The sequence below is a fragment of the Anas acuta genome, chromosome 6 (assembly GCF_963932015.1).
Source record: "Anas acuta chromosome 6, bAnaAcu1.1, whole genome shotgun sequence".
NCBI lineage: Eukaryota > Metazoa > Chordata > Aves > Anseriformes > Anatidae > Anas > Anas acuta.
Genome location: NC_088984.1, coordinates 6,556,677 through 6,581,881, shown reverse-complemented (window position 1 = coordinate 6,581,881; position 25,205 = coordinate 6,556,677). Strand labels below are relative to the sequence as shown.

General features: G+C 47.9%; 1 protein-coding gene across 3 annotated transcripts in view; it reads left to right on the top strand.

The window, feature by feature from the left end:
• MARCHF4 (membrane associated ring-CH-type finger 4) overlaps window positions 1-24,238 on the top strand; it is an 83,623-nt gene extending 59,385 nt beyond the window's left edge. For all 3 annotated transcript variants that reach the window (XM_068687166.1, XM_068687165.1, XM_068687167.1), the window contains 2 exons: window positions 4,879-5,071; window positions 23,507-24,238. In XM_068687166.1, the coding sequence (XP_068543267.1) occupies window positions 4,879-5,071; window positions 23,507-23,868 (555 nt within the window). In that variant the 3' untranslated portion in view covers window positions 23,869-24,238. The remainder of the gene's footprint in view (window positions 1-4,878; window positions 5,072-23,506) is intronic.
• The last annotated feature ends 967 nt before the right edge of the window (window positions 24,239-25,205 follow it).

Sequence of the window (25,205 nt, the reverse complement as noted above, 5' to 3'; positions counted from 1 at the left end):
CACATCACCCTGCACATCGCCGTGCTCCTCGGTGGTTCTCGCCACCCTCCAGCGTTGCAGAGCAGCACACCCAACACCCCCGTATTTCCCGGGATATGCATGGATGTACATCATTCTCTGCTCATTTTGACGTGTGCTGCACATTTTCTGGAGAGCCTAGGAGCACGGCATGGGCCAGATGTGCACGGCACGGGCAGAGAAGCTACAGCGAGGGGAGCACGGTTCATACATAATTAACACGGATTCCTTCCAGCCTCTGGGCTGTTATGCTGTCTCATACCAGAGAGGGGCCTCCAGCCCGGTATTTTGACAGAACAAATCTCTATAAATTAACCCGCCAGCCCTGGATTGCTGGGATTTAAGAGCAAAAGTCTTAAAGCAGCAACACTGCAAACCTGCTGAGACTGGAGGATTAAAGTTGTTGGAGAATCTGGCAAGTGTCTTGCCAAGCTGTGGTCAGCCAGCAAGTGAGCAAACACCTCCCGCAGGCTGTGGGCATTCAGAAGGTCCAGAGCCTTCATCTGTCCATCTGTCTGTCCATCTATCCATCCCCCCTGTCTTCCAGTACCTGAGATCCCATCCCAGTTCTCCTCTGGCTCTATTTTGACTTTGGAGATGCTCTGCTAAGAGCTGATGAGTGTTCATTTATATGGCCTCTTCATCGGGACCCCCACATCTGCAAGAAATGTGGCCGAGCTTCCAAAGTGTTTGAACTTCAGCCTGAACTCCTGAGCTAAAAAAGCTTGAGATGAGTTCACTGGGGTCTCCTGATTGTCCCAGCTTGCTGGGTCACTTGTCATGAGTATGAGCCCTGGCTGGTGCCTGCTGAGCTCTTCCCTCCAGCTGCAGCCTGCAAGCAAGAGGCACCGTGGGCTGTGGCTCATAACAGGAGCTTTCTAGGATGTCAGCGCTGTAGCCTGAATCTTACCAGATGCTCTGGCACACAGAGAAGAAGGAATTTCATCACAGCCCTGGTGCTTTGGTAATGGGCCCTCCTTCCTCCCTGCTCTCTTTCTTGCGCCTGAATAAGCCAAAGCACCTATAAATGTACAGCAAGGAAGCTACCACGGCTTTTAGGATAAATTTGCTTGGTGAAATCACAAAAAGTAAAGCCATCCTCCTAAAGATAATTGAGGAGGTTAGCCAGGGCCTCGGGACACCATTGAAGAGAGAGCCAGACCTAAGCCGTGATGGGAATGGGCCCCTCCATCCTTCTAGGAAAACCTCTGCTCGCTTGTGATCCTGGGTCTGAAGTGAAATCGCTGACTAGCAGAGCTCAGGATGTTAATGATACGTACTAAGGGGACGTGTCAGATACAGCAATAAAAATAAACCGAACTGCCTGAGGCAGGCATGGAGGAGCTCTCAGAGGAGTGTAGGAAGGCTTTTCTAGCAAGCAAGGCTTCTAAGCAAGCTGCTGCAGTAAGACGTAGATGTCTTCTGCAGGCAAATATGTGCCTTGGATCTGCTCACGCTGGTGCTTGGAGTCTTCGGAGGCTGCTGGTGCCAGAGAAAGGGAAATATGGATGAGGCCCTAAGTACTACATTAATGACATTATTAATTGGTGTTACATTAGCAGCAGCGAGGATTTTTGGTCACAAGGCTCCGAGCAGAAGCACTGAAGCAAACAGAGGAGCGGGCTTGTCCCAAGTACAAGCCGTCAAGTATGAAACAATGCAAGAGATCAAGTGTGACATGACAGCCAGGCACCAGTCCTATCCTGGCCTCTAGCTAAGGTTGTCACAGGCCTGGGATCCTAAGAGGCCTTTTCAGAGCCATGTGGGACCCAGAGGTTTGCAACCTGACCACCTGTAGGGCTTTCCACCTGCCTAAAATCACGGTCTTGGTTGACAACGTGGGTGAGCTGCCAGCAGGTAAAGGTGTGCTTCAGCAGAGCCCAGCAGCCAACTGGGCTCAACTCGTTATCAGCTGAGAAAGGCAGCGCTCGTTTTAGGTCTCTCCCCTGCAGGGTGGGATTGCTGGACACCGTGACATCGCGAGGGCTTGAACTTTTGAGCCAGAGATTTTGGAGGGAGGGGATTGCGTCTGCAGCCAGGCATCTGCACAAACAGCCTTGAGGGTTTCAGGCATGCTGCTAAAGGGACTCTGCAGCGTTACTGAGCCCTTTCTTGGCAGCTCTAGCAGCGTCCCACTAAATCGCTGTCTGCTGGCTGTACTAATTGTGGAGTGGGGTTAGGAGAACGGGTGACTTCTACAGGCTGCTGTGCAACCTGAAAGGCCCCGTGCTGTGATAGAGATGGGCTCCTAAGGCTGCTGGTGCAGGCATGCATCAGGCTTAGCTCCTACAGCTAAAATTCATCATGTTCCACCTCTGAGCCGCTCTTGGACTCTGGCTTGCTCTGTTCTTTCTCTCTGTACAAACCTCTTACCATGGAACGTGTAACAACATGGAAATAAAAGACAAAAAATAACGACCCCAGTTAGTGGTAGCTTGGGCTAGATGTGTGACACTCAATTGCAGTTCCCAGAATTTCCAGAGAGGAAAGACAACATTTATTATTTTGGGGCTTGGGGTTGTTTTCTTTTTTCTTTTTTTCTTTCTTTTTCTTTCTTTTCTTTTTTTTTTTTTTTTATCTTTCTTTTTTTTTCTTTCTTTTTTTTTCTTTCTTTTTTTTTCTTTCTTTCTTTTTTCTTTCTTTCTTTCCCTCTATTTTTTTTTTTTTTTTTGGTTATTTTTTCCCAGCATTCAGCTCTGACCCATTTACCTCTTTGCCAGAGGGTAACCACCTCCTGAGCAGAGTGCCACCTCCTGAACAGAGTCAGGACTGCTGCTGTGCGTGTCGCTGCCGCTCAGTGCCAGCTGCTGGGGGAGAGCCTCTTTCATAACCAGCACCGGGCAGCAGCCCTGCCTGTGTTCCAGCATCTCTGTTCCCATCCAAAGGGAGGTTTGAAGCTGGTGTTCAGGTGTAGCTTTTCTGTGCTCTGACTCACATCCCGTTTGAAAGTAGAATATATTTAATACCGTATCGATGCCTCTCTGTCTCTGCAAAACAGCGGTGCCAGCTGTACGCAGCTGCTAGCTGTAGAAAATATCTCCTCCTTCTTCTTCTCTCTTTAATTGCTACCTTGGAAGGACCTGTTGCTGCCACAGGCCTTGCAGTGTGCCAGACAGATGGTGAGGAGCCAGTCCATTACCTCCTCTCGAGAGAGAAATGATGCAGAATGATTCGGCTGGCACAGGCGCACGCAGGTCAGCATGAGGGACCTGCAGCAAAACCACGGCAGGCAGCACTAGGAAAGGCTCCCTGCACTCTCATCCCCTCAGCATCTGCTGAGTGGAAGGGGACAGGAGGTTTGGGGAGAGCTGCAAGAGTGAGGGTGCAACCCCACGCACCTACCCAACCCAGTGCCTCCTCATGCCTCTCGTCCTGGAGCTCTGAGCTGATGGCACCGTTGCGGATTTGTTCCTCTTCAAAAGCAGCCCTTTGCAGGGACTGCATTCAGTTCAAGGGTCTGGTGGCAATGCCATGCATGCCTTTCCCAGCACAACTCACCTTCTTGTCCTTCCAGCAGGGTTCAAAGTCCTCCCTACTGCCCAAAAATATGGGTGACTCCTGGCTGGCCTGGGCATTAAAGAGCGACATAGCAACTGAACTGCTTTCTTGCCCTGCAAAATGAGGGGATGGGGCTTGACAGGTGACCCTGGTGTCCCAGGATGTGTTTGACAAATGGGCAGGGTGCTCAGGACTCTCCAGAGCTGTCACCTCACAAGAACACTGAATTTGACCCGAATCCAGGCTAAACATTTTCAGTTCCTCTGAATCCTCTCCACCTGCATGACGTTGAAGTCTACTTTTATTTATCCTACTACCAGTCCTACTGAGATTTCAAGGGCATGTATCTTACTGCTAAAGGTGGCCTATATACTTTAATGCCAGGAGACACTATCTCTCCACGGCCAGTTTACGCATTTGATTTCTGATTTGCAGGAGGCATTGTGGACGATGTCCCCGAGTCTTGTCAGAGAAAGCAATTTCAGCTCTTGGTTTTTACTGGGCAGTTCTCTCAGAAGTGTAAATCTGAGTAAGGAGGTTTTATTCTAGATGACACAGAAAAGTCTGGGCTTAGGATATTTATACTGTAGCTTATACAAAGCTGTTTGACATAGTGAATGGATTTGGGGAAGTTACTTTTTTTTTTTTTTCTTTTTTTTTTCTTCTTCTGAGGAAGAAGCATTGCAGTTTACCTTGGAAAACAGCCTGAATGTGTCATCACCTAAAGGCAGGGAGCCTTGGCGGCAGCAACCTGTGTTGTTTGTAACATGTTTTGTGGGGTGTGTGTTGCCTCCACAAGAGCCTACCTAGTGTTGCCATCCCGTCACATTTCAAAGTAGCTCGGAGCCAGCTCATGGCTTACCTGGGAGGCCTACAAGCATGGAAAAGTATGGTTATCTGAGGCACTTCCCATGGTACCAGGATACCCTAGCCAAAGCTGGTGTCTGGCTTCCATTTGGGATAGCAACTGGATGTCCTGGCTTGTGATGGCCATCACAGATCCACTGTTCTGGAGATGGCATTTTCAGGGTCTTGCCCACAGACCTTCCTGACTCCTACTGGTCTTTGTGGCTTCCTGGTGAGATGCAGGATTCCTCCCTATTTGCTTTTCAGCAGCAGTGTCAAGAAACATGGGGCCGTGCACTGTCAAACAACTGCCACGCTCCACCCTAGAGGTGGACCAGGTGAAAGCATCTATGTGTAGGATACACATATAAGTCACAGGTGATCTTTGGGGTCTCCAGAACCACCACCACTAAGAAAAACAGCAGTGTCTATCATGTAACTACTTTCTTCTCTTTTTTTTTTTCCCTCCTCCCTCCCCCTTGCACCCTCTCCTCTCCCTGTTGCTGTCCCTTGCAGTGGCAAGCCATCTCTCTGACGGTCATTGAGAAGGTTCAGATAGCAGCGGCCATCCTGGGTTCCCTCTTCCTCATCGCCAGTATCTCGTGGCTCATCTGGTCGACCTTCAGTCCTTCAGCCAAGTGGCAGCGCCAGGACCTGCTCTTCCAGATCTGCTATGGAATGTACGGCTTCATGGACATTGTCTGTATAGGTGGGTGAATGCATCTCACGGCACAGCTGAGGGCACCAGCCCACCCGCTCACTGGCAGAGAGGAGTGGGAGATGGTGTGGAGAGCCGGCTGCTACAGCTCTGCTCCCAGATTGAACCTCCCCTGCTTTCCCCACTCCTTTTTTTTTTTCTTTTTTTTTTTTTTTTTAATACCTCTTTTTGCAGTGCTCTCTGCTTATATGTGCAGCCCTGGGGTATCTCCTTGGCTGGGCTGGCAGAGGGACCTGCAGCAACCCCAGAGGGAAACAAATTTATCTTCATTGGGCAAGGGAGTGGGGGGGGAGGCTGGGCAGTATTGATTAACAGTGGGAAAGAAACTCCTTCCTTTCTGGAACAGCTAATTTAGGGACTGCCCTGTGTGTGGGTACGGCAGGGTCCGGCCTGCACCTGGCAGCCAGCACCTCGCTCTCTCCACATGAAGTCCCAGCTCCTCAGTCTGGTCTCTCGGCCCGGCATGGGCAGCTGCCCCTTCTTTGGATGGGTTGAGAGCAAGACCTCTGCCCCCCCAAGCATCCTGGGCCTAGCAGGGTCTTTGAGCTGTAGGCCCGGTGCAGGCATGCAGGGTTGGGGAGGACATCGCTGGTGATACCTGAGGGCAGAGGAACCCACCAGCCAGGCCACTGAAAGAGCAGTGGTTACCGAAATAATCAAGCGAACACCAACCACCTCCAAACATGCTACTGAGTAATACCCACCCAAGCACAGGCCACCAGATCACGGCAATTCAAGTGACCCTGACAGGAAGATAAGAGGGCTCCAGAGAGCTCCTTACGTCTGGTTTCTTCCGTTGTTGGTATACATACAGAAGGAGCTTCCCCCACCAAAAAATAAAAAAAATATAAAAATAATAATTAAAAAAAAAAAAAAGTGGGACAAGACAGTACTCCTGCCTTGGTGGATTTGCGTTTGTATAGGTAGAGCCACTCCTGAAGAAAGGAGCACAGCCCCCAGGTCAACCCTCAGAAAGAGCAGGACAGACCAAAATTGGAGTACAGAAGTAAAACAAATGAAGCGTCAGGGAGAGAAACCTGAAACCCAGATTGGTGCTTCCCACTGTTGCCATCATTGCACTGACGAGAGCTGAGCTTGGCCTGCTCCTCCATGAGGTGCTGGTGCAGCGAGCACAGCTCTGCAGCAACAAGGGGTGGCCAAGGAGGGTGAAAGAGGGGCAGGTAGCACCCACATGCTGGCCACTGGTGACATCCTCTTATCGGTGGGATTGGGACTAGAAAAAAACAATCCCTGTGTGTGTGTGTGTCGCCTCGTTGGCAGAAGACAGCACTGGAGAGCTCTGGCCTGGGCGGACATCAGTAACATGATTAGCTGGCTTTGATAAAGCTTCAAGAGCTGAGGGGAACTGATTAGCTCATCTGTCAATAGACGCTAAATCCTCCCACATGGCAGAGAATAAACCATGCCAGCTATGAACTGAAGGGGAACTGGGCAGACAGATTCAGGTTTGAGTTTTTCTGCTGCTTCCTTCTTTACTTTTTTTAAGGATCTGGCCTCTGTTTCCCCTATCCACCTTCTATAGGGAGGTAAGAGCCCCCTTGCATCTCCAGTGGTATCACCAGTAAGCACACAGGCCTAAGCTGTGAGCTTTGATTTTTCCAGCCAAAGAGCAAGAGGCCGTCCCATTCCCAGGAATATTTCAGAGTTGTGGCTGAGGCCAGCCCTTTGCCTTACAGCCCGCCCTGCACAGCTGGCAGCTGTTGTGGGCCAGACATGACTGTTTTTCCCACAAACACAAAAGCAAGTGGAAAGCACTGCAGATGAAGTAACTTAGTGTGTCTGTATGTGGCTTCTCTTGCCCAGCACCTCAGAGCAGTGCCCACCCACAGCTGGCTCCAGTTGTGTTGTGTGCAGCTTGGTGCTGCCAAGCAGCCCACCCATGGTCAACCAGGAGAGATGATGTTTTGGGCCTTGAGAGCCTTTGTACACACTTCATACGTTTCCCTAGAAAAGCTGATATGTGCATGCAGCCAGCCCTCTGCCCCTACCGCTCTCCAGTGTAAAAGTTGCTTGCATTGTGCCCTCAGTGCTAGCTGAGATCTGCTGGTCCCTCTCCTCCCCTCCTCCTCCTCTTTCTCTACCCAGGTTGAAGCAAGTGACAAATGAGGGCTCCGCTGAGAGCTGTGACTCCCTGGCTGTCGACACCGTCAGGTCTCTTCTCTAAGTGACATCTCTCCAGCTCTGCTGCTTTCAGGGAGCTGCACTAGTGCTAGCCAAAAGGCCAGTCTGTCTGTGGAGAGGCCAGGCCAGGTCAGCAGAAAGAGCTGACCAAATGGTCCATGACTGGGTTTAATTTCTCATTCATTACAGCTTTCCTTGACTGTGATAGATGCAGCAGTGGCAGCTCCCTACAAGGCTCGCAGTGAGTTCCTCATTGCAGAACAGCTCTTTTCCCTCTCTTTATCCTTCTTCCAAACCTTGCAGCCTTGTGCAATGTCTTTGATCACTGCTGGGCAAAGCTGGCTCTGGAGATTCAGAGTTCTGCTCCCGACTGCCAGCATGGCCTGAAGCCTGCTGTTCCTCCACTTCTGCAAGTTCAGGATAAAACCTCTCACGGATAATTGTAGTGACAAGGATTCTTGAAATACCAGGGTGCTGTCTGTGCATTTCAGTGACTCTTCCTCCACAGCTCAGCCCTCTTCCCCTTTTGCTTTCCAGCCTGTGGGTGGATAGGAAGAATTTAGGAAACAAGAAATGCTCAGTGATGAGGAAACAGCAGGACATTAGATGCACTCGGTTCTGTTACACTTATGTTTTTTTTTCGGCTAATGTAACACACACGTTGTTTGTGCATTGTTTGGTAACAGGCTGGGCAGCCTTAGCTTGCAGAAGTTAAACTGCAGGACCTACACTAATTGCGTGATTTCCAATTGCTCTTTCCACCACTTCGACCCCAAGTTTTGCTTTCACTGGCAGAGAACTGGAGGTCTGAGAGACAAGGTATTGATTGAAGGGCAGGTGTGCTAAAGCAGAGCTCCTCAGCAGTTCCTGCCAGTTCACACTTTGGTTGCTCTTGGGTCTCTCAAGTCCATTGAGTAGCCAGTGCAACGTGTCCAGGAGAACAGCTTACTGTCACTGGAGGTACATGCACTCAGATGCATGTGCAAACTGGGATTCACACTGGTCATTTATTGTTGTTATCCTCACTCGAGCTGCATTTGCTCCGAAACAGTCTGATCTGCTCCAAACTGAGCTTTCAAAATACAGCTGTTAACTCAGAGGCTACTGAACCATGCATCAAAATCCAGAGACCGTGGCTTTGACCCTCAGCCACTCACATGCAGTAATGCACTACTTTGCTTTGGACTTTGCCAGATCCTAGCATGCTCAGCAAAGACAGCTGGAATAGACAGACAGCATTTGCTATCCCTTCACCCACCACGGAAACAAAACCACAACCAAAATACAATGAATCTGCTCCTCACAAGCAGCAAGACAGACGGTATGGCTCCAAGTGCCAGAAGTTATGGCCATCTGGGCAAGGCACGCGAGATGGTCTTTCAACATTGTTCTCCCCTGGCTCTCGGATACCAAACGGGAGGGCAGGATGCACTGGAAAGGTTTGCTTAGGATTTGTGGGAGTCTCCGACACTGGAATTTTATAAGAACCTGATAGAAAAAACATATGTCAAGAACAGGTTGCTGAGGGATGATCCCAGTTTGTGAAGGAGGAACAGACTAAACGCTTCTTGATACCCAGCCAGCCCCGATGTCTTTGATTCTGATCTCTCTCTCGTGTATGCTACTTCTGGCCATGTCTATAGGACAGATATGAGACCTGTATTAAACTACAAACTGGCTATGGTGCCAGCACAGGTATTGCTGTGCTACGAAGTCACCTACAACATAGGCACTTCAAATCGGTAGCCAGGAGGTGAATGAGAAGTGAGATGGGGACAGTTCATTTGATGAACTGCTTTCCCCACGGGTTCCTGAGAAGTAAATCCAGAAACCTGGCATAGAGAGGGATTAGCAGAAATGCAGGTATTGAAATGTAAAGATAAGTGGAGTGAGCCTGAGTTACTGAGTAGACAGAGTGGCAGCTTAGAGCTGGGCTGTAAATCCTGAGAGATACCTGCCTGTTAATTAAATGACAGTCCTTGGAGGGGGGAGGAGGGGGTTGTCTCTCTCTCTCTCTGTCAAGGTGCAATTAGGGAAAGTCGGCGTTTGTAGATTAAAGTGTCATTTGGGGTCAGAAGGACGGGAAACAATCTCCTGTTAAACAAAGAGTAACTGCCAGCTAATGAGAGCATGTCACAGACTAAGCTTCAGAAATCACCGGGTCTGCTCCGAGGGGGAAATGCAGCTCAGGAAGGCCATTAGCAGGCTGGTGCGTGCAGGGCTGTCACTGTCACGGTGTGTGTGCACAGTCCCACTTGTGCTCACACATATGATAGCCCCATGATTGGCATGTAGATGCAAAAGCAACCTGGTCAGCCTCTCCTGGGATCACTGGTGGGGCCTGATGCTTCATCCATGCCCAAGCACTCCTTGCACTCTGACTCACCCTGCCTTGGTGCTGACAGCCTCTCACTTTTGTAGGCACTAAATCCCCATGTTCTTTGAAGCTTTTCCCTCGCTTTCCTTGGCAGCCAGTCCCGGAGGGTATTTGCCTTCACAACAATAACTGCACTGCAGCTCGATAGCACAAGAGACAGGCGAAGCAGGACCATTCATCCTGCCAACGATTTCTGTTGGCACACCATGGTAATCCATTACAGATCAGGAAGTGTGTGCCCGCTGTTTTTAATCCCAGCTGCCAGCAAGTATAATCAAAAGCATCCAGTACGTCTGACGGCATCTCAGCACAACCGTAGGTAATAACATAAGAAATCAATAGCCAATTAAAACTGATCCACAGCGTTTGATCTTTCATAGTGCAATGGGAACAGTAATTAATGGCGCTTCCTTGAGACGGTCACAATTCAAGCTTCCTGCCAAGACTAATGTGGTTTTGTTTTAAATGAGCTTTGCTTCCTAGAGGAAATGCCAGGCTGAGGTAGCCTTGGGGTGTTTTCTAGCCAGGTCACTTGGGCTCTGATCATTCAAAGGATTTAGGAGCTAAAGTCCCAATAAAAATAAGGAGGAACTGAGAAGTTAAGTGTCTTCAGAGTCTTGGTCTTCATCTGTATTGATGATCTGGTTCTCAAAATGAACGGAGGTGTTTTCATTCAGGTCTGCGTAGTCCCCCAAAGCACAAAGTAGGAAGAATTGCTACAGCAATAGCAAATAAGTTTTGGGGAAGCCCATGTGTTCTTGATGACGCTCCATACATGGAGCACAACGCAGCGAAACTCAGCAGATGTCTTCAAAGGAGAAAACTGAGTCCAACCCAGACAGCAAACATCTGGCTTCAACATACCTGGAAGAGACCCATGTGAGTATGAAGAAGTCTTCCACTCCCTTCAGGTTAATGCACTGCTTGCCACACTGTTCACACTCTTTTTGACCCATTTGACAGGTGCAGGACGATCTAGGAGCATGGTCCCAGATTAGCCAGTTCCAAGAGGTCTCTTTATAAGCAGATGTAGCCAAGATGCCCCTGCAGTCTGAGAGGTCTCTCTCAGCTAGCATTGAAAATGCGGCCAACGGGCCAGGAGACAGAAAGGCAGTCCCATGAGGCGGAGGATAGACAGACCAGCATTTTTTAAATGACATTTCCCTGCTTTTGTTATTTCTCCTCATTCTGAACTCACTCTCTGTGTCTCAGCTCTCTGTTCTTGCTGTGGAAACCATGGGGAGGAGAGGGTCCTTCTATGGCAGTGTGATCCGAGGAACCCCCATCCTAATGCTTCTCCTCGAGTTATGGGATCTGGCAGCTCATGGGGTCTGGCTGGCTGGACAGTCAGCAATAAGCAGCACGCCTGTTTGGGAAACATGGATGGAAGTTGCCCCTCTAATTTTGTAATCAGGTCCCTCTTCCTCATCACCTTCTACCCCACGCTTTTTCCTGCTCTCATTCCCCAGATTAACATTATCCCTCCAGTTTTCCTTGGAGCTACAAGGAGCTAACTGGAGTCACCAGATCCAGCCCTATCAGCAGAGCAGGTGGCTGGGAAAAAAAGACAAGCAGCTCACTCCCCTTTTTACACCGTGAATCTTGGTTTGCATACATTTGGCCACCATGTGCATGCTCAAAAAATCTCCCAGCAAATCATTGATTTATCAGCTGTAAAGGGGAGCGTGGAGACAGGAGCAATGCCCACGGGGCGTGTGGTGGGGCTCTCGATCCAGATGGGCAGGGACCGTCCCTCAACACCAGTCAGCCAGGGCCCTGTCCCTGGGCCAGCAGCAGCAGAAGCGGGGCTGCACAGCTGATCTGTGCTGACCGACTTCTTGGCCGCTGTCCAGGAACAGAGGATGCTCGGCAAAGCCGAGAGATGCCACCCCTCCGTTCCTGAAAGATGGGACCTATTTTTATCTAATGCTGCATCGATTATTCAATAAGAGAGCAGAGCGGGCCAGCCAGCCTGCGTGCATGTGTGCTGCTTTCACCAGTGGGCATTTCTGCAGAGGCCGAACGCTCATCCTAAACTCCAGTGCAGCTCTGGCAGCCCTCTGTAAAGCAAGCATGTCACTGCTGAGCAAGAGCCACGGGGTTTGGACCTGGATCTGAGCTCCCTCCTTTTTTTCAGGGCAGGGCCTTGGCCTCCAGCATCATCATAGCAGCACCTGGCCTTTCACCTGTGTCCTTTCAGCTCCACAGTCCTTCACCACATCTATCTTCATACAGTTCCCCACTGTTGCAACAGGGCTCTGGAGATGTATTTTGTCACAAATAACCATATGGTGCTCTCTGCTCCAGTGGATCAATGTGTTTAGCATTTAGCGAGGGCAACATAATTAACATTTTTCTAAGGGGGAAAAGAAATCCTTCTGCCTCGTGAACTGCATCCCGTGCTTCGGAGGGTGATGTGTTATAATCAGAATGTCGCTGCCCTCTCACTCGATCGTTTGCTGGCAGCAAGTGCCTGATGTCACTGGGTTAAGTTCCCATCCCTGGGCAGAGGCAGAAGCACACACCTGCCTGTCATAGCTTCTACACCACAGCAGGAGATTCCCTCACAGGCAGCTGGCAGGACCTCCTGCACCAGCTGCATGAATTGTGCTGTGTAGTAAGGATGGGAAAAGTCCTCAGATCTGTGCCAGGCTATGCTTTTTCTGGCTGTTTTCTGCTCCTACCACAGCCTCCATCCCAGCATAGATGTTACTGCTGGAGGTGAGAGGCTGGAGTCCATGGCAGGCCACTGTAGCCACAGCAAGTCAACTCTGTAGTCAAAGATGGGACCATAGTGGGGTAAACCCTTGTGCAGAATGGATGAGGTCTGTCCCCAGCTCTTTAGGGAGCCAAAATAGAGGTAAGAAGAGATCAACATGAAGCCACGTTAACCAGCCCTGGGATCACTTCTTAAAGTAGTAACTAATTAGTTCTTCTCCTGGGGGTTGGCTACCTTACCAACACAGCCATCTTTCAGACCCAGACACAACAGCTCAGTGACAAAAATACTGCAAACAGGCCCACAGGTGATTTCAGGTCAAGCACTGCTGGTTTTCCTTACTAATAAGAAAAAGTCTTGGGTTTGCTAAGCTTATTCAGCCTGGAAGTTGCTCCCTGAAGCAGTGCTTTTCTTCCTGAAGCAAAACCCACTGGTGGCAGTCACAGCCTGAGTCTGTCTGCCCAGAGGCAGAGCTGGATCCACAATAACCCTGTGACAATGCAATGAAATAATAGACCTGGCCCTTGTCCTCTTGGCTCCTATCTCCTTCCTTAGTTCCGAATAGTTAGTGGAAGAGTGCTTTGGTGGCTGAAGTAGTCGTAACAGATCTTGATCATGCATCCCTTAGGAGAAAAAAAAAATAAGTAAATTAGAAATAAATAAATAAATAAATAAATAAATAAGCAGTGAAATCATACCCACTTTCCCTTACAGAATTTCATTTCCTATTAAAAATAGAGAGAGAGACATTAGTTCTGCCTTCAATAAGCAAATGTCCTATTTTGATCATTACTGAACAAAGCATTTTGATTTGGCATTTAGAGATGACTGCTCATGCTGAGTATTTTAAATTCAGCATCAGAACTGGAATACATTAAAAAAAAATCAAGTCTAAATGAAACATTCTCATCTGTCTGAAAACATATATGTATACTTCCATTCTGGGGGACAGCATGACTTTTTCAAGTCTTGCTCCAAGTTGGTGTGAAGCCAGATTTCAGAGCCCTACAAAAAACAGTGCTGTTGCTCAGCTTTGCCATTAAAGAAATGTCCCAGGAATGTCTAAGGATACAGCATGACTGCAAAGGCAACACCTCGGTCAAAGCATCTTTAGCTATAGGATAAAAATGGTCAGGACCCTGACCTGGAGGACTGACCACTGTGGCACAAATGTAGCATCCACCTCCTTGGACTTCTGTTAAGGGAACGTCTGGAAACCTGAAGATATAAGATACCCATAAAATCACCGGGATACCAGGGTGTGCATCTGGCCAGTGCTCTGTTCAGTCCAGTTTGATATAATTTTCTACTCCCCTCTCTTAAAGATCTAATTTTATCTGTCATATGCGCAACTGGTCTCATGCACAAAGTCCTTTCAAGATGTGGGGTGTTGCCATCCCCTCCATTTTAAATCTGGGAAGAAAAAATATACCCAAAGGGTCCATAACATCCTATCAATGAAGCAAGGAGGAGAAAATTTAAGAGAGCAGGGGGATATATGGATAATGCCTCTAAGCCCCATCCCTCTTGTACTGGCACAATTATGGGTAGACTCACAAGTGAGGAATGCTGCTGGAGATGTATGATTCAGGAGCAGGAGTGTTCTGCTGGTGGAGCTGGTCTTTATTTATTTCCTTTTTCCTAGAAGAGTCTCAGTTTTGTTTTTTGTGTTTTTTTGTTTGTTTGTTTGTTTGCTTTTTTTTTTTTTTTTTTTTTCAGCCTGCATAGCTAGAGACTGCCCTTTAATCCCGTGCTTTATCGTGTGCTGTGAATTAGATACCACAGGAGTACAAGAGCCCTCAAGGGCACAACATCCATTTTGCTGTAGCTGTCCACAGCTACATCTGAGCTTACTGGAATGCTTTTCTTTATGGTTTGTCTATTTCCTAAGTGAGGATTATGTAGAGTTTTATGTTCCCCATTTTTTGCTGTTTTTTCTTGTTTTGTTTGTTTGTTTTGTCCAGGTTTTGAGGCAGGGAGTAAAAGCGCTAGCCTGGGCAGGGCAGGAGAAAGTTGTGGAGGTTGGTAGCTCATATGCTTGGAGCTGAAAATGCTGTGGCATTTCTAGAGCGATGGTGCTGCTGCGTGTGGTTCCCGGGGTCAGCCCAGCTCCTCTGCCACAGATGGCATCCTGCAGAAAACCGATGTTGTTTTCCCGTTGCAAACAAACCACGTGGGAGTGCTAAGTGAAAAGGAATTTCCTGTCCTTTGGACACCTTCCACTAGCTCCTAAATTTTGCCAGCCTTTCCTCATTTGGGGCCTTACCAGCTCAGCCCAAGAAGGACCAACCCATGTGTTGTAGAGAAGCACAAGGCTGGGCAGTGGACGTGACTGAGGATGGCTGCCTGGGATGGATGGAGGTAGTGCCTCTCAGAGAAGCTGGCATCTGCCTGGCAGCCTTAAAAGCTCAGTGCTGCTCCTACAACGTATTGACAGCTCCCACCACAAGCCCTACAACAGCCAGTCCCTGCCTGTTCTCTCCATTCATCCCCAAAAGTGGATAAAGTGGATAAAGTATTCCTCCTCCTGCAGCTGCAGATGCTGTGTGTGTGGGATGGGTTGCTCCTGCTTCTGAGGGGAACCTGTAGCATCCCCTGTGCGTAGGGCTCACTGCTGCATACACGCCACACAAATACGCCACGTTGCAGTGTCGCGACCTGGAAATTGTCTCTTGCTGTACAGCTCAGCAGCATCCTGCAAAATCACAGTGCTGCCGGGAGGAGAAGCTCTCCCAGCTGTCACGCCGAGCCCTCCCATCAGTGCCTCAGGCGGATTTAATAAAAGAGCTGCCTCCTCTCCAGGAGGAAAGGAGGAAACGGCTCTGCCCCAGCACGGCATGGGGCGAGGTCTGCCATGATCACCCTCCATGGTAGAACAGCAACTGTGGTGACCTTCTGAGACGCCAGCGTGCTGGATCCTTCTCCCACCCATCAGGGCTCTTGCTGAGCCTGGGGGTGGTGTTAATGGCTGTGCAGAGCTTGGGGCCTAGCACAGCCACCCGCTGTGGGGCCTGCTGCTCCTGGTGCTCTGCCAGGCGGAGCGGAGGAGGCAGGGAAGGAGAAGGGCTCCTGCTGCCTTTGCGGGGTGTTCTGGCCCACCTGGGGATGAGGAAGTGTTGAGGCAGAGCTGTCCTTGAACCCCAGCTTGCACGAGAGGAGCCAAGCCATACCAAGCACAAGGTTTGCTGGTTCCTCAGCGACTGAAGGCTTGGGGGGCAGCCTGTTTGTGCTGTTTCCAGGGACTGGAAAGGGAAGAGTCCATGCCTGCAGAAAATACCTCACCGAGAGAGCTGGGAGCAGCTTGTCTGCATACACTGGTGGAGCACTCACCCTACATACTCTGCCCAGGCAACAGGTCTGGCCACAGGGGCCAGAAACTGGTTCAGTTTTGCCAGAGTCATGGCCTATGTGGCCTGCAGGGAGCCAAGCATGAGACGCACATTACAGCAAATACACTTAAAGGGTGATGGGGAGAAGAAGGAGAATTTTTTCCCCAGGCCCATGGGCTCCATGATGTCCAGTGACTGACAGCCACGAACAGGGCCTGGCCACGCAGCCACCCCCGCTTCTGCTCAGCCAAAGCACAGCTCAGCCTTCTGCATATTTAATCAGTCCTCTAGGTATTAAAAAAAAAAAAAGTGCATGGAGAATGACTGATAATAAAGTGCCTGATTATAATCAGCTATTATTTTTTTCCCCATATGGTAAGCATTCACCCAACCTTGAATTTTTATGAATTTTCAGTGCATGCTGTGTATCTTTCAATACTGGTCATTTCCCAGCTTGCATGCCCTCCTTGTGTAGTTCCAGCAATATTCAGAGCACACCTTTGCTAGACATCCTGTGGACTAGAAGTATTCTGCTCGCTGGGCAGACTACCAGAAATGTCTAAAGGATGGCACCAGAGGTCCCAGGTCATCCATTACCTGGACTTCTCCGGTATTCAGAGGAGACTGTCCATTAAGCTCTTGAAACATGCTGTGGACGAAACTTATGTTTTGGAAAACAGGTGAGAGTTGTGAAGGAATCTGTCCTTCCTACTTGATTTCGCCTGCAAGCAAAGAATCCCTGAAAATCTGAACGTAGCAGCAGTTTGTGCGAAAAGTGACTGTGCGATGAAAGCATTCCTGAGCTGAAGAGATCTATGATGTGAGGATAATGGACTCCAGAAAAGCAGCGGCAGCAGCCTCAGGGGACCAGAGCAGGGAGTGTCTCTTGGGAAGAGAATCTGAAGGATGAAAGAGCTGTGAACAGCTCGCAGTTGCCAAAAGGAATGATACTAAAGGCACAACAGCAAACTGTGTCTGTGCAGGGGAGAGCTCAGAAGCGTGGGAAGAGAGCACTGAGGCTGCATCAGGAGCTCTTTGAGGACCCAAAATCAGAAGCTGAAAACACAAAAAGGCAGAGAGAAGAGCCTGCAACTAATGGCAAGTCTCCAGGAATCACACGGCCATGGGGAGCAGTCAGACCTGAGCCTCAGGATGACCCTTCAGAGAGAGAGAGACAGCAGCAAGAAACGGGTCTGTAAGCTTATGCTAAGACAAGTCTAAGAGCCCAAATAATATTTGATGCAAAAAAGGCCAAACATTAAATGTTGCCTTTGTCTCAGTCTTCAAAACTTAACTAAAATAATTTTAATGAGGAGAAAGGAGCCCAGGGCAGAATCCGAAAAGAACAGACTCAAAAACATTGAGATGAGTTTGCTGTGTCCTTGTCAGCACATCCTAATGAACTTCAGAGGAAGCCGCAGGAGCAATCTCTGACCCGTGAGCACTTTATCCTCACGAACTCAGGGAGGATGCAGGAGGTGCCAGGCAGCTAGGGAAATGCAAGCAGAGTACCTAGCTTTAAATATAATCTCTATCATTAAAGGAGGTGTGAACAGAAAATCACACAAGTAAAGGGCAAATCGGTTTAACTGATTCATAGAAAGATACTGGAAGAAACCGTTAACTGATCAATTGATGAGAAAAGGAGTAAAACCTCATCCAGTCTGGGAGGATAACTCTCCTGGTGGCTAAGGAGGAAGCAGTGGTTTGATATCCCATGACTTGGGCAACGCGTTAGATGTTTTGCCTTCAGATTCCCCTAAATAAAACAGAGAAATGTGATTTAGATTAAAAAAACTGTAAAGCAGATGTACAACCAATTGAAAAACTGCTTTCACAGTAGTAGTCAGTGTTGTACTATAAACTGGAAACACATTTCAATTAGGACTGTTTTGGACTCTACTCCCTTTATTATTTTTATTAATGGCTTAGATAATGAAATAGAAAGTGCTGTTATAAAATTTGCAGATGACACCAGGCTTGGAAAGGCTGCAAGCACTCTGGAGGATCAGATCAGAATTTGAAATGATCTTGCCAAATTGGAGAAATCAACAAGATGAAATTCAATAAAGAAAAGTGCAAAGTGCTACCCTTAGGAAGGAGAAATCAAAATCCCAAACACAAGCTGGGCCAGGCAGTCACACTGCCAAAGACAGCGATGCTTTGACAAGACATCAGTTTGTTTCGTCAGGGTACTGAAAGGAAGGCAGGGTTACATTATTATTCTGCACCTTTGCTCTGGGGACTGCACCCTTTTCGGGATCTTGCTTGCAGAAAAGGGGGGACAAACTGAAGAGATTCTGGAGACGATGAACAGGAATGAGGAGAGGGCAGGAAAGACTTGATTCCCAACATGGTGAACTCTGATATTCACATCGCCCATCCCAAATCCAGCCAAGTGCAGAGTCCCACTGATGCCATGACATTACTTTCAAGGATAAATGTACCTCTCCCCACTCTCTGGTTTGCCCGCTTCCCCACTGCCTGCTGAGCACAGCTCTGCAGCCTTGAGCCTTGTCCCTTGGGGCTTTAGGATTTCAGGTTGTTTAAAGAACTTGTCAGACTCAGCTGGAACAGTCCCTGACTCAACGCAGAGGGATAACAGATACTAGGTGTCCCTTTCCCAGCCCATATTTTCAGGAAAAGGTCCATCTGGTGCTTTTTTTCCAGGTTTATCACCAAGAGCTACCTTGCACCATTAATGAGGGATAAAATACCAGGGATTGCACTGAAAAGTAGTATGGACTGAAAGGGCCCACTGGGAGCTTGGTGACTCATCTCCCGTGTACCACGAACTTGTGAAGTTGACAGAAGGCAGAGATTCATTGCTATTTCTAAAGCGCTTTTTGGCATGGAGCTATCTCATGGAGACTACGAGAATTTGGGGTGTGGAGGGCCAGCCTGACTTGAGCAAACACAGAGCTCAGAGCAAAAGTCAGTGCACTTTACTGTAGTGCACTAGAAACCTATAATGAGGGAACATCACTGAGCCTAAAGAGACCATCTGTGGCTGGGCATGTCCCCACAGAGCCCATCAGGGAAAAGTCACTCTCCTGGCTTTGTTTTTACACCACTCCTTGTGTGGTTGGCCCCTGCTGGCGGCAGGATGCTACCGTAGCCAGACCCCTTCTCTGAACTCGTACAGCCACTTTACTGCTATTAGGGGAAGATAAAAGGAGGATAAGGATGGAGCATGTAGGATGAGATAAAGGCAAAGAGATAAGTGAAGGCTGAGCTGCAGGAGCTTTGGAAACAAAGGTGGGGGAACTTGAAATTGCCACAAAAGATGAAAGAATGCAGGGAAAGAGAGTGAAGGGTTAGTGTGTGCAATGATGTCAGCAGAGGGAAAGCCCGGCAATGAAAGCCTTGTCTCCCAGGAGGATTGGTTTGCCTTGGCCTGAGCCATCGCTGCCGTGGATGCAAATATTAAGCTTTGATCAGAGCTGCCATAATCTTCCCCTGACACCCAGCAATGAAAGGGACTGAAACAGGCAAAAGCAAGGCAGCTCTCTGGCTGAGGTGAAACCGCGTTGTGTAAGGAAACCAAAGGGCAGAAGAGCTGCTGATGGTGGAAACGAGGTTTCCACCTTTTCACACAGCCCCTGCCCTATGCTCACACAGCAGGGCAGGGGCTTTATGAGAAGCAGGACAGAGTAACTGGCTAGAAGGGGCTGTGATTTTTGTTCCTGTAGATGAGTGACAGCGCAAGGGTAAAGTACGACACTGTCTGCAGAAACCTTCTCTTCATGGTTTCTCAGTGGCAAACAGGAGAAACAGTTTCTGCCCCAAGAACTTACCTGTCTCCTTCAAGAAAACGCACAGCGAGCATTGAAATGAGAGGAAGGTTAATTAGAAGCTGAAAGTCCTGGAGAAAAGATTGCTCGGTGGCAGAGGCTGACAATGTGCACAGGGTGACTGCTTGTCATTTCTGGGAAGCTGCTGCTCCAAAGCTCTTTTAAATTGAAGGCTCACAGCCACTCAGGTTAATCTCACAGGATGGTGGTACCTCAGCTGATTCCCCCTTGCCTATCCGGAGGCATTAACCCAGGTCTCTTCACATCTATTTTATGCCTGTGCTCTGCCAGCAGCCCCTCTGGCTACTCTCTTGACCAGTCTTGGGCAGGTATTGCAAGGCTCAGAGAAACCCTACAGTGATCAGCCTTGTCTCTGGGCCATGGTACTCACCGTGGTCACACTTCTCAAATCTTGCATGTTAAGCATGCAGAAGCTCAGTGTTAGCTGTGGCGATCAGTAGAACATGGGAATTGAACTGCTTTCACCAGCGCTAGCTTTGTTGCAGACTGCAATTTGATTATCTGGGAAAAAAAAATACGGAGACACCAGCCAGATCTGGGCATGAGAAAATGGGAATGAGAACAGCACATCTACAGTGCCCATGTTCTCTAGGAGCTTCATTCCACCACCACCACAAAAAGGGATTTCATACACCAGGCAACAATCTGGACCAACATGGATTTGTGTGAAACTCACAGAGATTTTCCCTCTGAAGAGGCCGTCTTTCACATAGGATGCCTTGAGAACAGATTTCGTGGAGCAGAAAAGGGAAAGATAAACTTGGGAGGAGTGGGAAAGGATTAGGACGCTACTGGCAACGCATCTAAAATTCTCACGTAGACATTTCTGAGTTCATAGAATTATACAATTGTTGGGTTGAAAGAGACCTTAAAGATCATCCAATTCCAGTCCCATGCCCAGCTTTCCTGTAGGTCCCGTTTAGGTACAGGATTAGGAGTGGGATGGACTGAGGTTTCCCTCCTCCATTAACTATAGTTTAAAGCCCTAGTTGAAAGAAGGGAAGTTCAAAAAGGAAGAAGCTCACACCAACCTGCTACTTTCCCTGCTTACAGAGAATTTGGCTTACAGAAAAATTGCTTCTAGCTGGTTGCTTCCAGTTGCATACAGTTCTTCCTGAAGGATTTTCCACTTACGTCTGGCCTTAAATTGAAAAGATTCAGCTCTGTTAACCAGACTGAACCTTGAGGGAGGGGTGTTTCTGGAAGGGGGTACACGCAGCTGAACATAGGAATTCCAATCCTAATTTAACTCAGGCAGACAAAATTTGTTTCAATGGGAGCATTAAGCTTCCTGCAGGTTGTTATAAACTGATGGACTCTTGCTTAATCTTAGCATTCAGTGTTGCAAATGAATCACTGTTACTTCCACCTCCCTGCCCACCCCTCTGCTTGGTTCCTTTTTAATTTTACAGCTTCCTGAGCCTGACACTGGGAAATCGATAAGTAATTTAGAGCCCCGTAAATACAGAGGGAAACAAGTTATTTTGTACTTTTATAAATATTTTGAAACCAAAATTATCTAAGAAAACAGGTGCTCAGTTGACTCAGCAACCCATCCATCAGCATCACACAGTTAATTGCATAAGATCATAAACATTTATAATTAGAAGGCAAACAAACAAGAATTTTATAAACAGCCCTCTTGAATCAGGCTGTGCATTAAATATTTGTGATAAGGTAATTAAGAATAGATTTACAATCCTGGCTCAGTGCTTAATACTTCGGAGAATGGATTTGATTCTATGGAGGATGTTCTACAGCCAAGGAGAAAATATTTGATTTTGGTTCTTTTATCCAAGGCTTAAAGAGGTCTCAAAGAAACATTGGCTCTGTCATTGATCAGACTGGAATTTCATTCATTACAGATCAGACAGCTCATTTAAATATGTGTCTAATGTCCCTTGCCTTGGGCCAATCCACTTTAGGCCTGCTTCAAAGCTGTCTCCTTGGCTGGATCTGTAGGCTTTCCCTAAGTCCCGCTTTTTATGGTCGTGCTTTGATCAGATGTCAGAATTCCCAACCACGTTCCAAAGCAGGGAGGAAAAAAGCAAATTTTTCTGTGATGGCATCACGCTATTTGGCTATGAAAAACTGACATCACTGCAGGACTACACCTGTGTAACTTCAGTGGTCTATGGGAACCAGAATAAGATCTCTCTTGTACTGTAAGTCTGAGTACCCACCTATATTTGCTGTCCCAGAATAGCCAGGCTTGAATACTTCAACTCATGGAATTTCTTCAGCAGCCAGTAAGGAGACTCAGCACCATATTAAGATGAATGTGAGAGTCTCCCTGAAGCTAAGCTGTGATCAAATCAGCAAGGTTTCTAATTATGCTTAGAATCAGAAAGGCTGGAAACTCGGATTGTAGTGAACCCAGAACTTACATTCAGTAAAATCAAATGTAGAAACCAGGTGGCTGAGAAACTAGGTGGCTGCACTCCATCAGTGAGTAAAGGGGAGGTCCGCCCTAAGTGTAGGATGACCTTCAGATTTTTTTTTATTATTATTCTTTTATACAGAATAGGTTTACTCTGATAGTCAGCTGTCATCAGAAACTAGAACAGTCTGGAAAAGCTGGGTGAAGGATAAAGCCCTAGCATCTGATCCATCAGAAATAGCAGCAAACCTCTTTATTCTGTGGTGACCTTCATCACCCCTCGCTGGTCAAGGCAACCTCCTCATTTTCACATTTGTATTTATGCTCCTGGAACAAGTAGGCAAGAGAGTTGCTCTTCCTGGAAATGTTTCTAATAATCCTGATGCTGACCAAGAATGGTGAAGCCATCGCTATTAAGAAAAATTAAATTATTTGTATGCTAACTCAACAAGTACATCTGCTGCTCTGGCTTCAGATACATGGGACTCAAAGACACTTCCCTAACAGACAGACCGCTGCAAAACCAGGACACCCAGACCCTCTCATTCTGCATAAATCCCATTCTCCGTTAAAGCTTATTAATTACATTGCAGTGTGTCAGCTAAGCCAGTCTACATGAGAAGTTGCAGCTTCGCTCAGCCTCAGTGGGTAAGAACAAGACAGGTGCTGCTGTTCCCATTGCATTCAAAGGGCCAAAGCCTGGTAGCTTGAAAATAAAAAAGCTTAATAGTCAAATAACGTCATCTTCAAAACAGCTTCGACCATTATCTAATCCTCCCAGCCTTCTTTCAAGTGTGGGGAGGATGACAGCAAGCTCTGGGAGGTGAGCTAACTGCGAGGTGGAGGGGCCTGAGCTGCTCGTTCTCTTCCAAATGTGAAGACCACGAGAAGGCAAGCGTCCCAAAGCCTGGCTGCCACCCCAGCGCTATCAGCTCTGCCGTATGCAGACGGGTGACGGGACGGACGCACCCTCTGCGTACTCAGAGCAGACACTGCGTGAGTGCATCATCTGCACTTTCTTCCAAGCCTGCTGTTTTCTCCCCTTGGAAGCAATAACGTCCGATGAGGTACCTGGTTTGCCAACCAGCAAATGCTTGCACAGGATGACAAACCGCTTACAGGTACAGCCTGCCCCGTGTTGTCTTTCATTGCCGTCTCTGGCCCCCATCTGCGTGTCTGCTCCAGCGCTGCGTGTGTGTGGGGAGATGTGGTCTGTGCCCGCTCATGACGTTGGTGCAGCAGACGTCACCGGCACGTCAGCTCCAGCTACACCCCCTCCAAGCACACGCCGCTAGCTCGGTGAATCATGCCTATGCAGCGTGCAAAAGTAGCCCAGCGATAGATAAACCTCGGGCGTTTATTGGTAAACAGACACTGTTTTTGCTGTAGGAGCATAACTCACTCTGCTGCATTTAAGACCTGTTTATTGATTGCTGAAATAAAGCTGTAATCCTTTTAATTCAGGGGAAAAGGGATCCAGCCGAGCAGGAGCACCGGTGCTCTGCCAGTCAGTAATTAAAAACATGATTTATCACTGAATATACACTGGCGGAGGGAGAACTGAGCTAACCAGCTAGCTAGAGGGCACGATGCTGGGGTAGGCTTATGGTTCTTTCTAAAGTTTTGTTCTGTTTTATGTTTATTTCTTTCCCCCTTCCCTCCAGGTCTAATAATACATGAAGGGCCCTCGGTTTACCGGATTTTTAAACGGTGGCAGGCGGTCAATCAGCAGTGGAAAGTGCTGAACTATGACAAAACAAAGGACATGGAGGAGCAAAAAACAGGGACCAGGACAAATCAGCGCCCCTCCTCCCAAACCACCCACTCGTCCTCCACTGGTGGTACAGCCACTAACTCCGCTCCAGCCGACAGCGGGGCCCGGGCTGCCGGCCAAGCCACAGGCACCCTCTCTGACCACCACTGTGCTTACACCATCCTGCATATACTCAGCCACCTGAGGCCTCACGAACAGAGGAGTCAGTCTAGTAGTAACAGAGAGCTCGTCATGAGGGTCACGACGGTCTGAGCCGAGGAATTCAGGAGGCCTTAACACGGAGCAGAGGAGACAAAGAACTCATAACGCAGAGGAGCATGGTGTGCCTTTTTCTTTCTCTTCCCTTTTTTTTTTTTTTTTTTTTTTTTTTTGTTTGTTTTCTTCTTCTTCTTCTGTTCCTTCTTTTCTTTTTCGGTAACTGCACAAGATATAAGAGGCGGCACCTGGCCAGCTGAGGAAAAAGCAGGTGGAGGGAAAGCTGCACACTCATGCTAAAGAGGTTAATGTTTTCCAGCCAGTTTAAAAAAAAATACAAAAAAACGAAACAAAACAGAAAAAAAAAAAAAAACACAAATCAAAAAAAAAAAAAAAAGAAAAAAAAAAGAAAACAACAACAAAACAAGTGCAATACAGACTAAAAACTGAGTAGGCAGAGTTCTGGGGAAGCAGAGGAACAGACGGTTTAGCATGTCTTACAAACCCTATTACCTGGAATAGGTAACGCTCTGTACACACACCCCATGCACACACACACGCACACACACGCACACGTGTGAGATTTACAAAAACAAGGAAGGGAATGAAATATTTGGAGTAGTTTTTTTTCCAGACTGTGATTAACCAGGGCTATGAGTCGTTTTGTTCATGAGTCACTATGGAACCTTGTTTGATTTACCATAGGATTTCTGAAGTGAAATGGCTGGGAACGTTTCAGTAGTGATTTACAGATTGAATCATCTCGCCAAGAAAATGTGACAAAACCCAGGTGTGCCCAAATTTCACCAAAACAAAAATCCTGATTTTTCGTAACGTTCCTGACAAAGGGTTTGTGAGGGTGGAGTTGGGAGGGGGGGAGGGCGTTCCATGACCTTTATTCGACGTATAGGCATTTCTGGCAAATTTTGTACAAACTCTCCACAGGTGTTTCAAGCACAAGTACTAGTGTGATTTATGCCTTCATTACCCCAAATCCAGCATCCAAATCGTCCCACTGACACACATCATTTTCCATGCAGACATCCCAGGTTAATTTCCTTCCATTTCACTCCAGTCACAAGAAGCTGACCCACCTCCGGGGGGTTCCTCCTACTTTGCTGATTCAGACACTCATACATCCGAGATGTACATTTTTTTCCAGTGTCTTTATCCCTGCTGCTCAATTTGTAACAATCTCACTCAGTCATGTAGGCTGAGCCTTTCACATCCAGTTTGTTTATTACAGAGTCTATTCCGTTCAATCATTCAACAGAGAGTTAGTCTGAAGAGGGAGCACAGTTGCTGATTGAATATATAACACTTCTAATAAGTCTCCTTCTCTGGGATATATCCACGAAGGTACTGGTTGCTCTTCAGGAACATTCTCTTTCAAT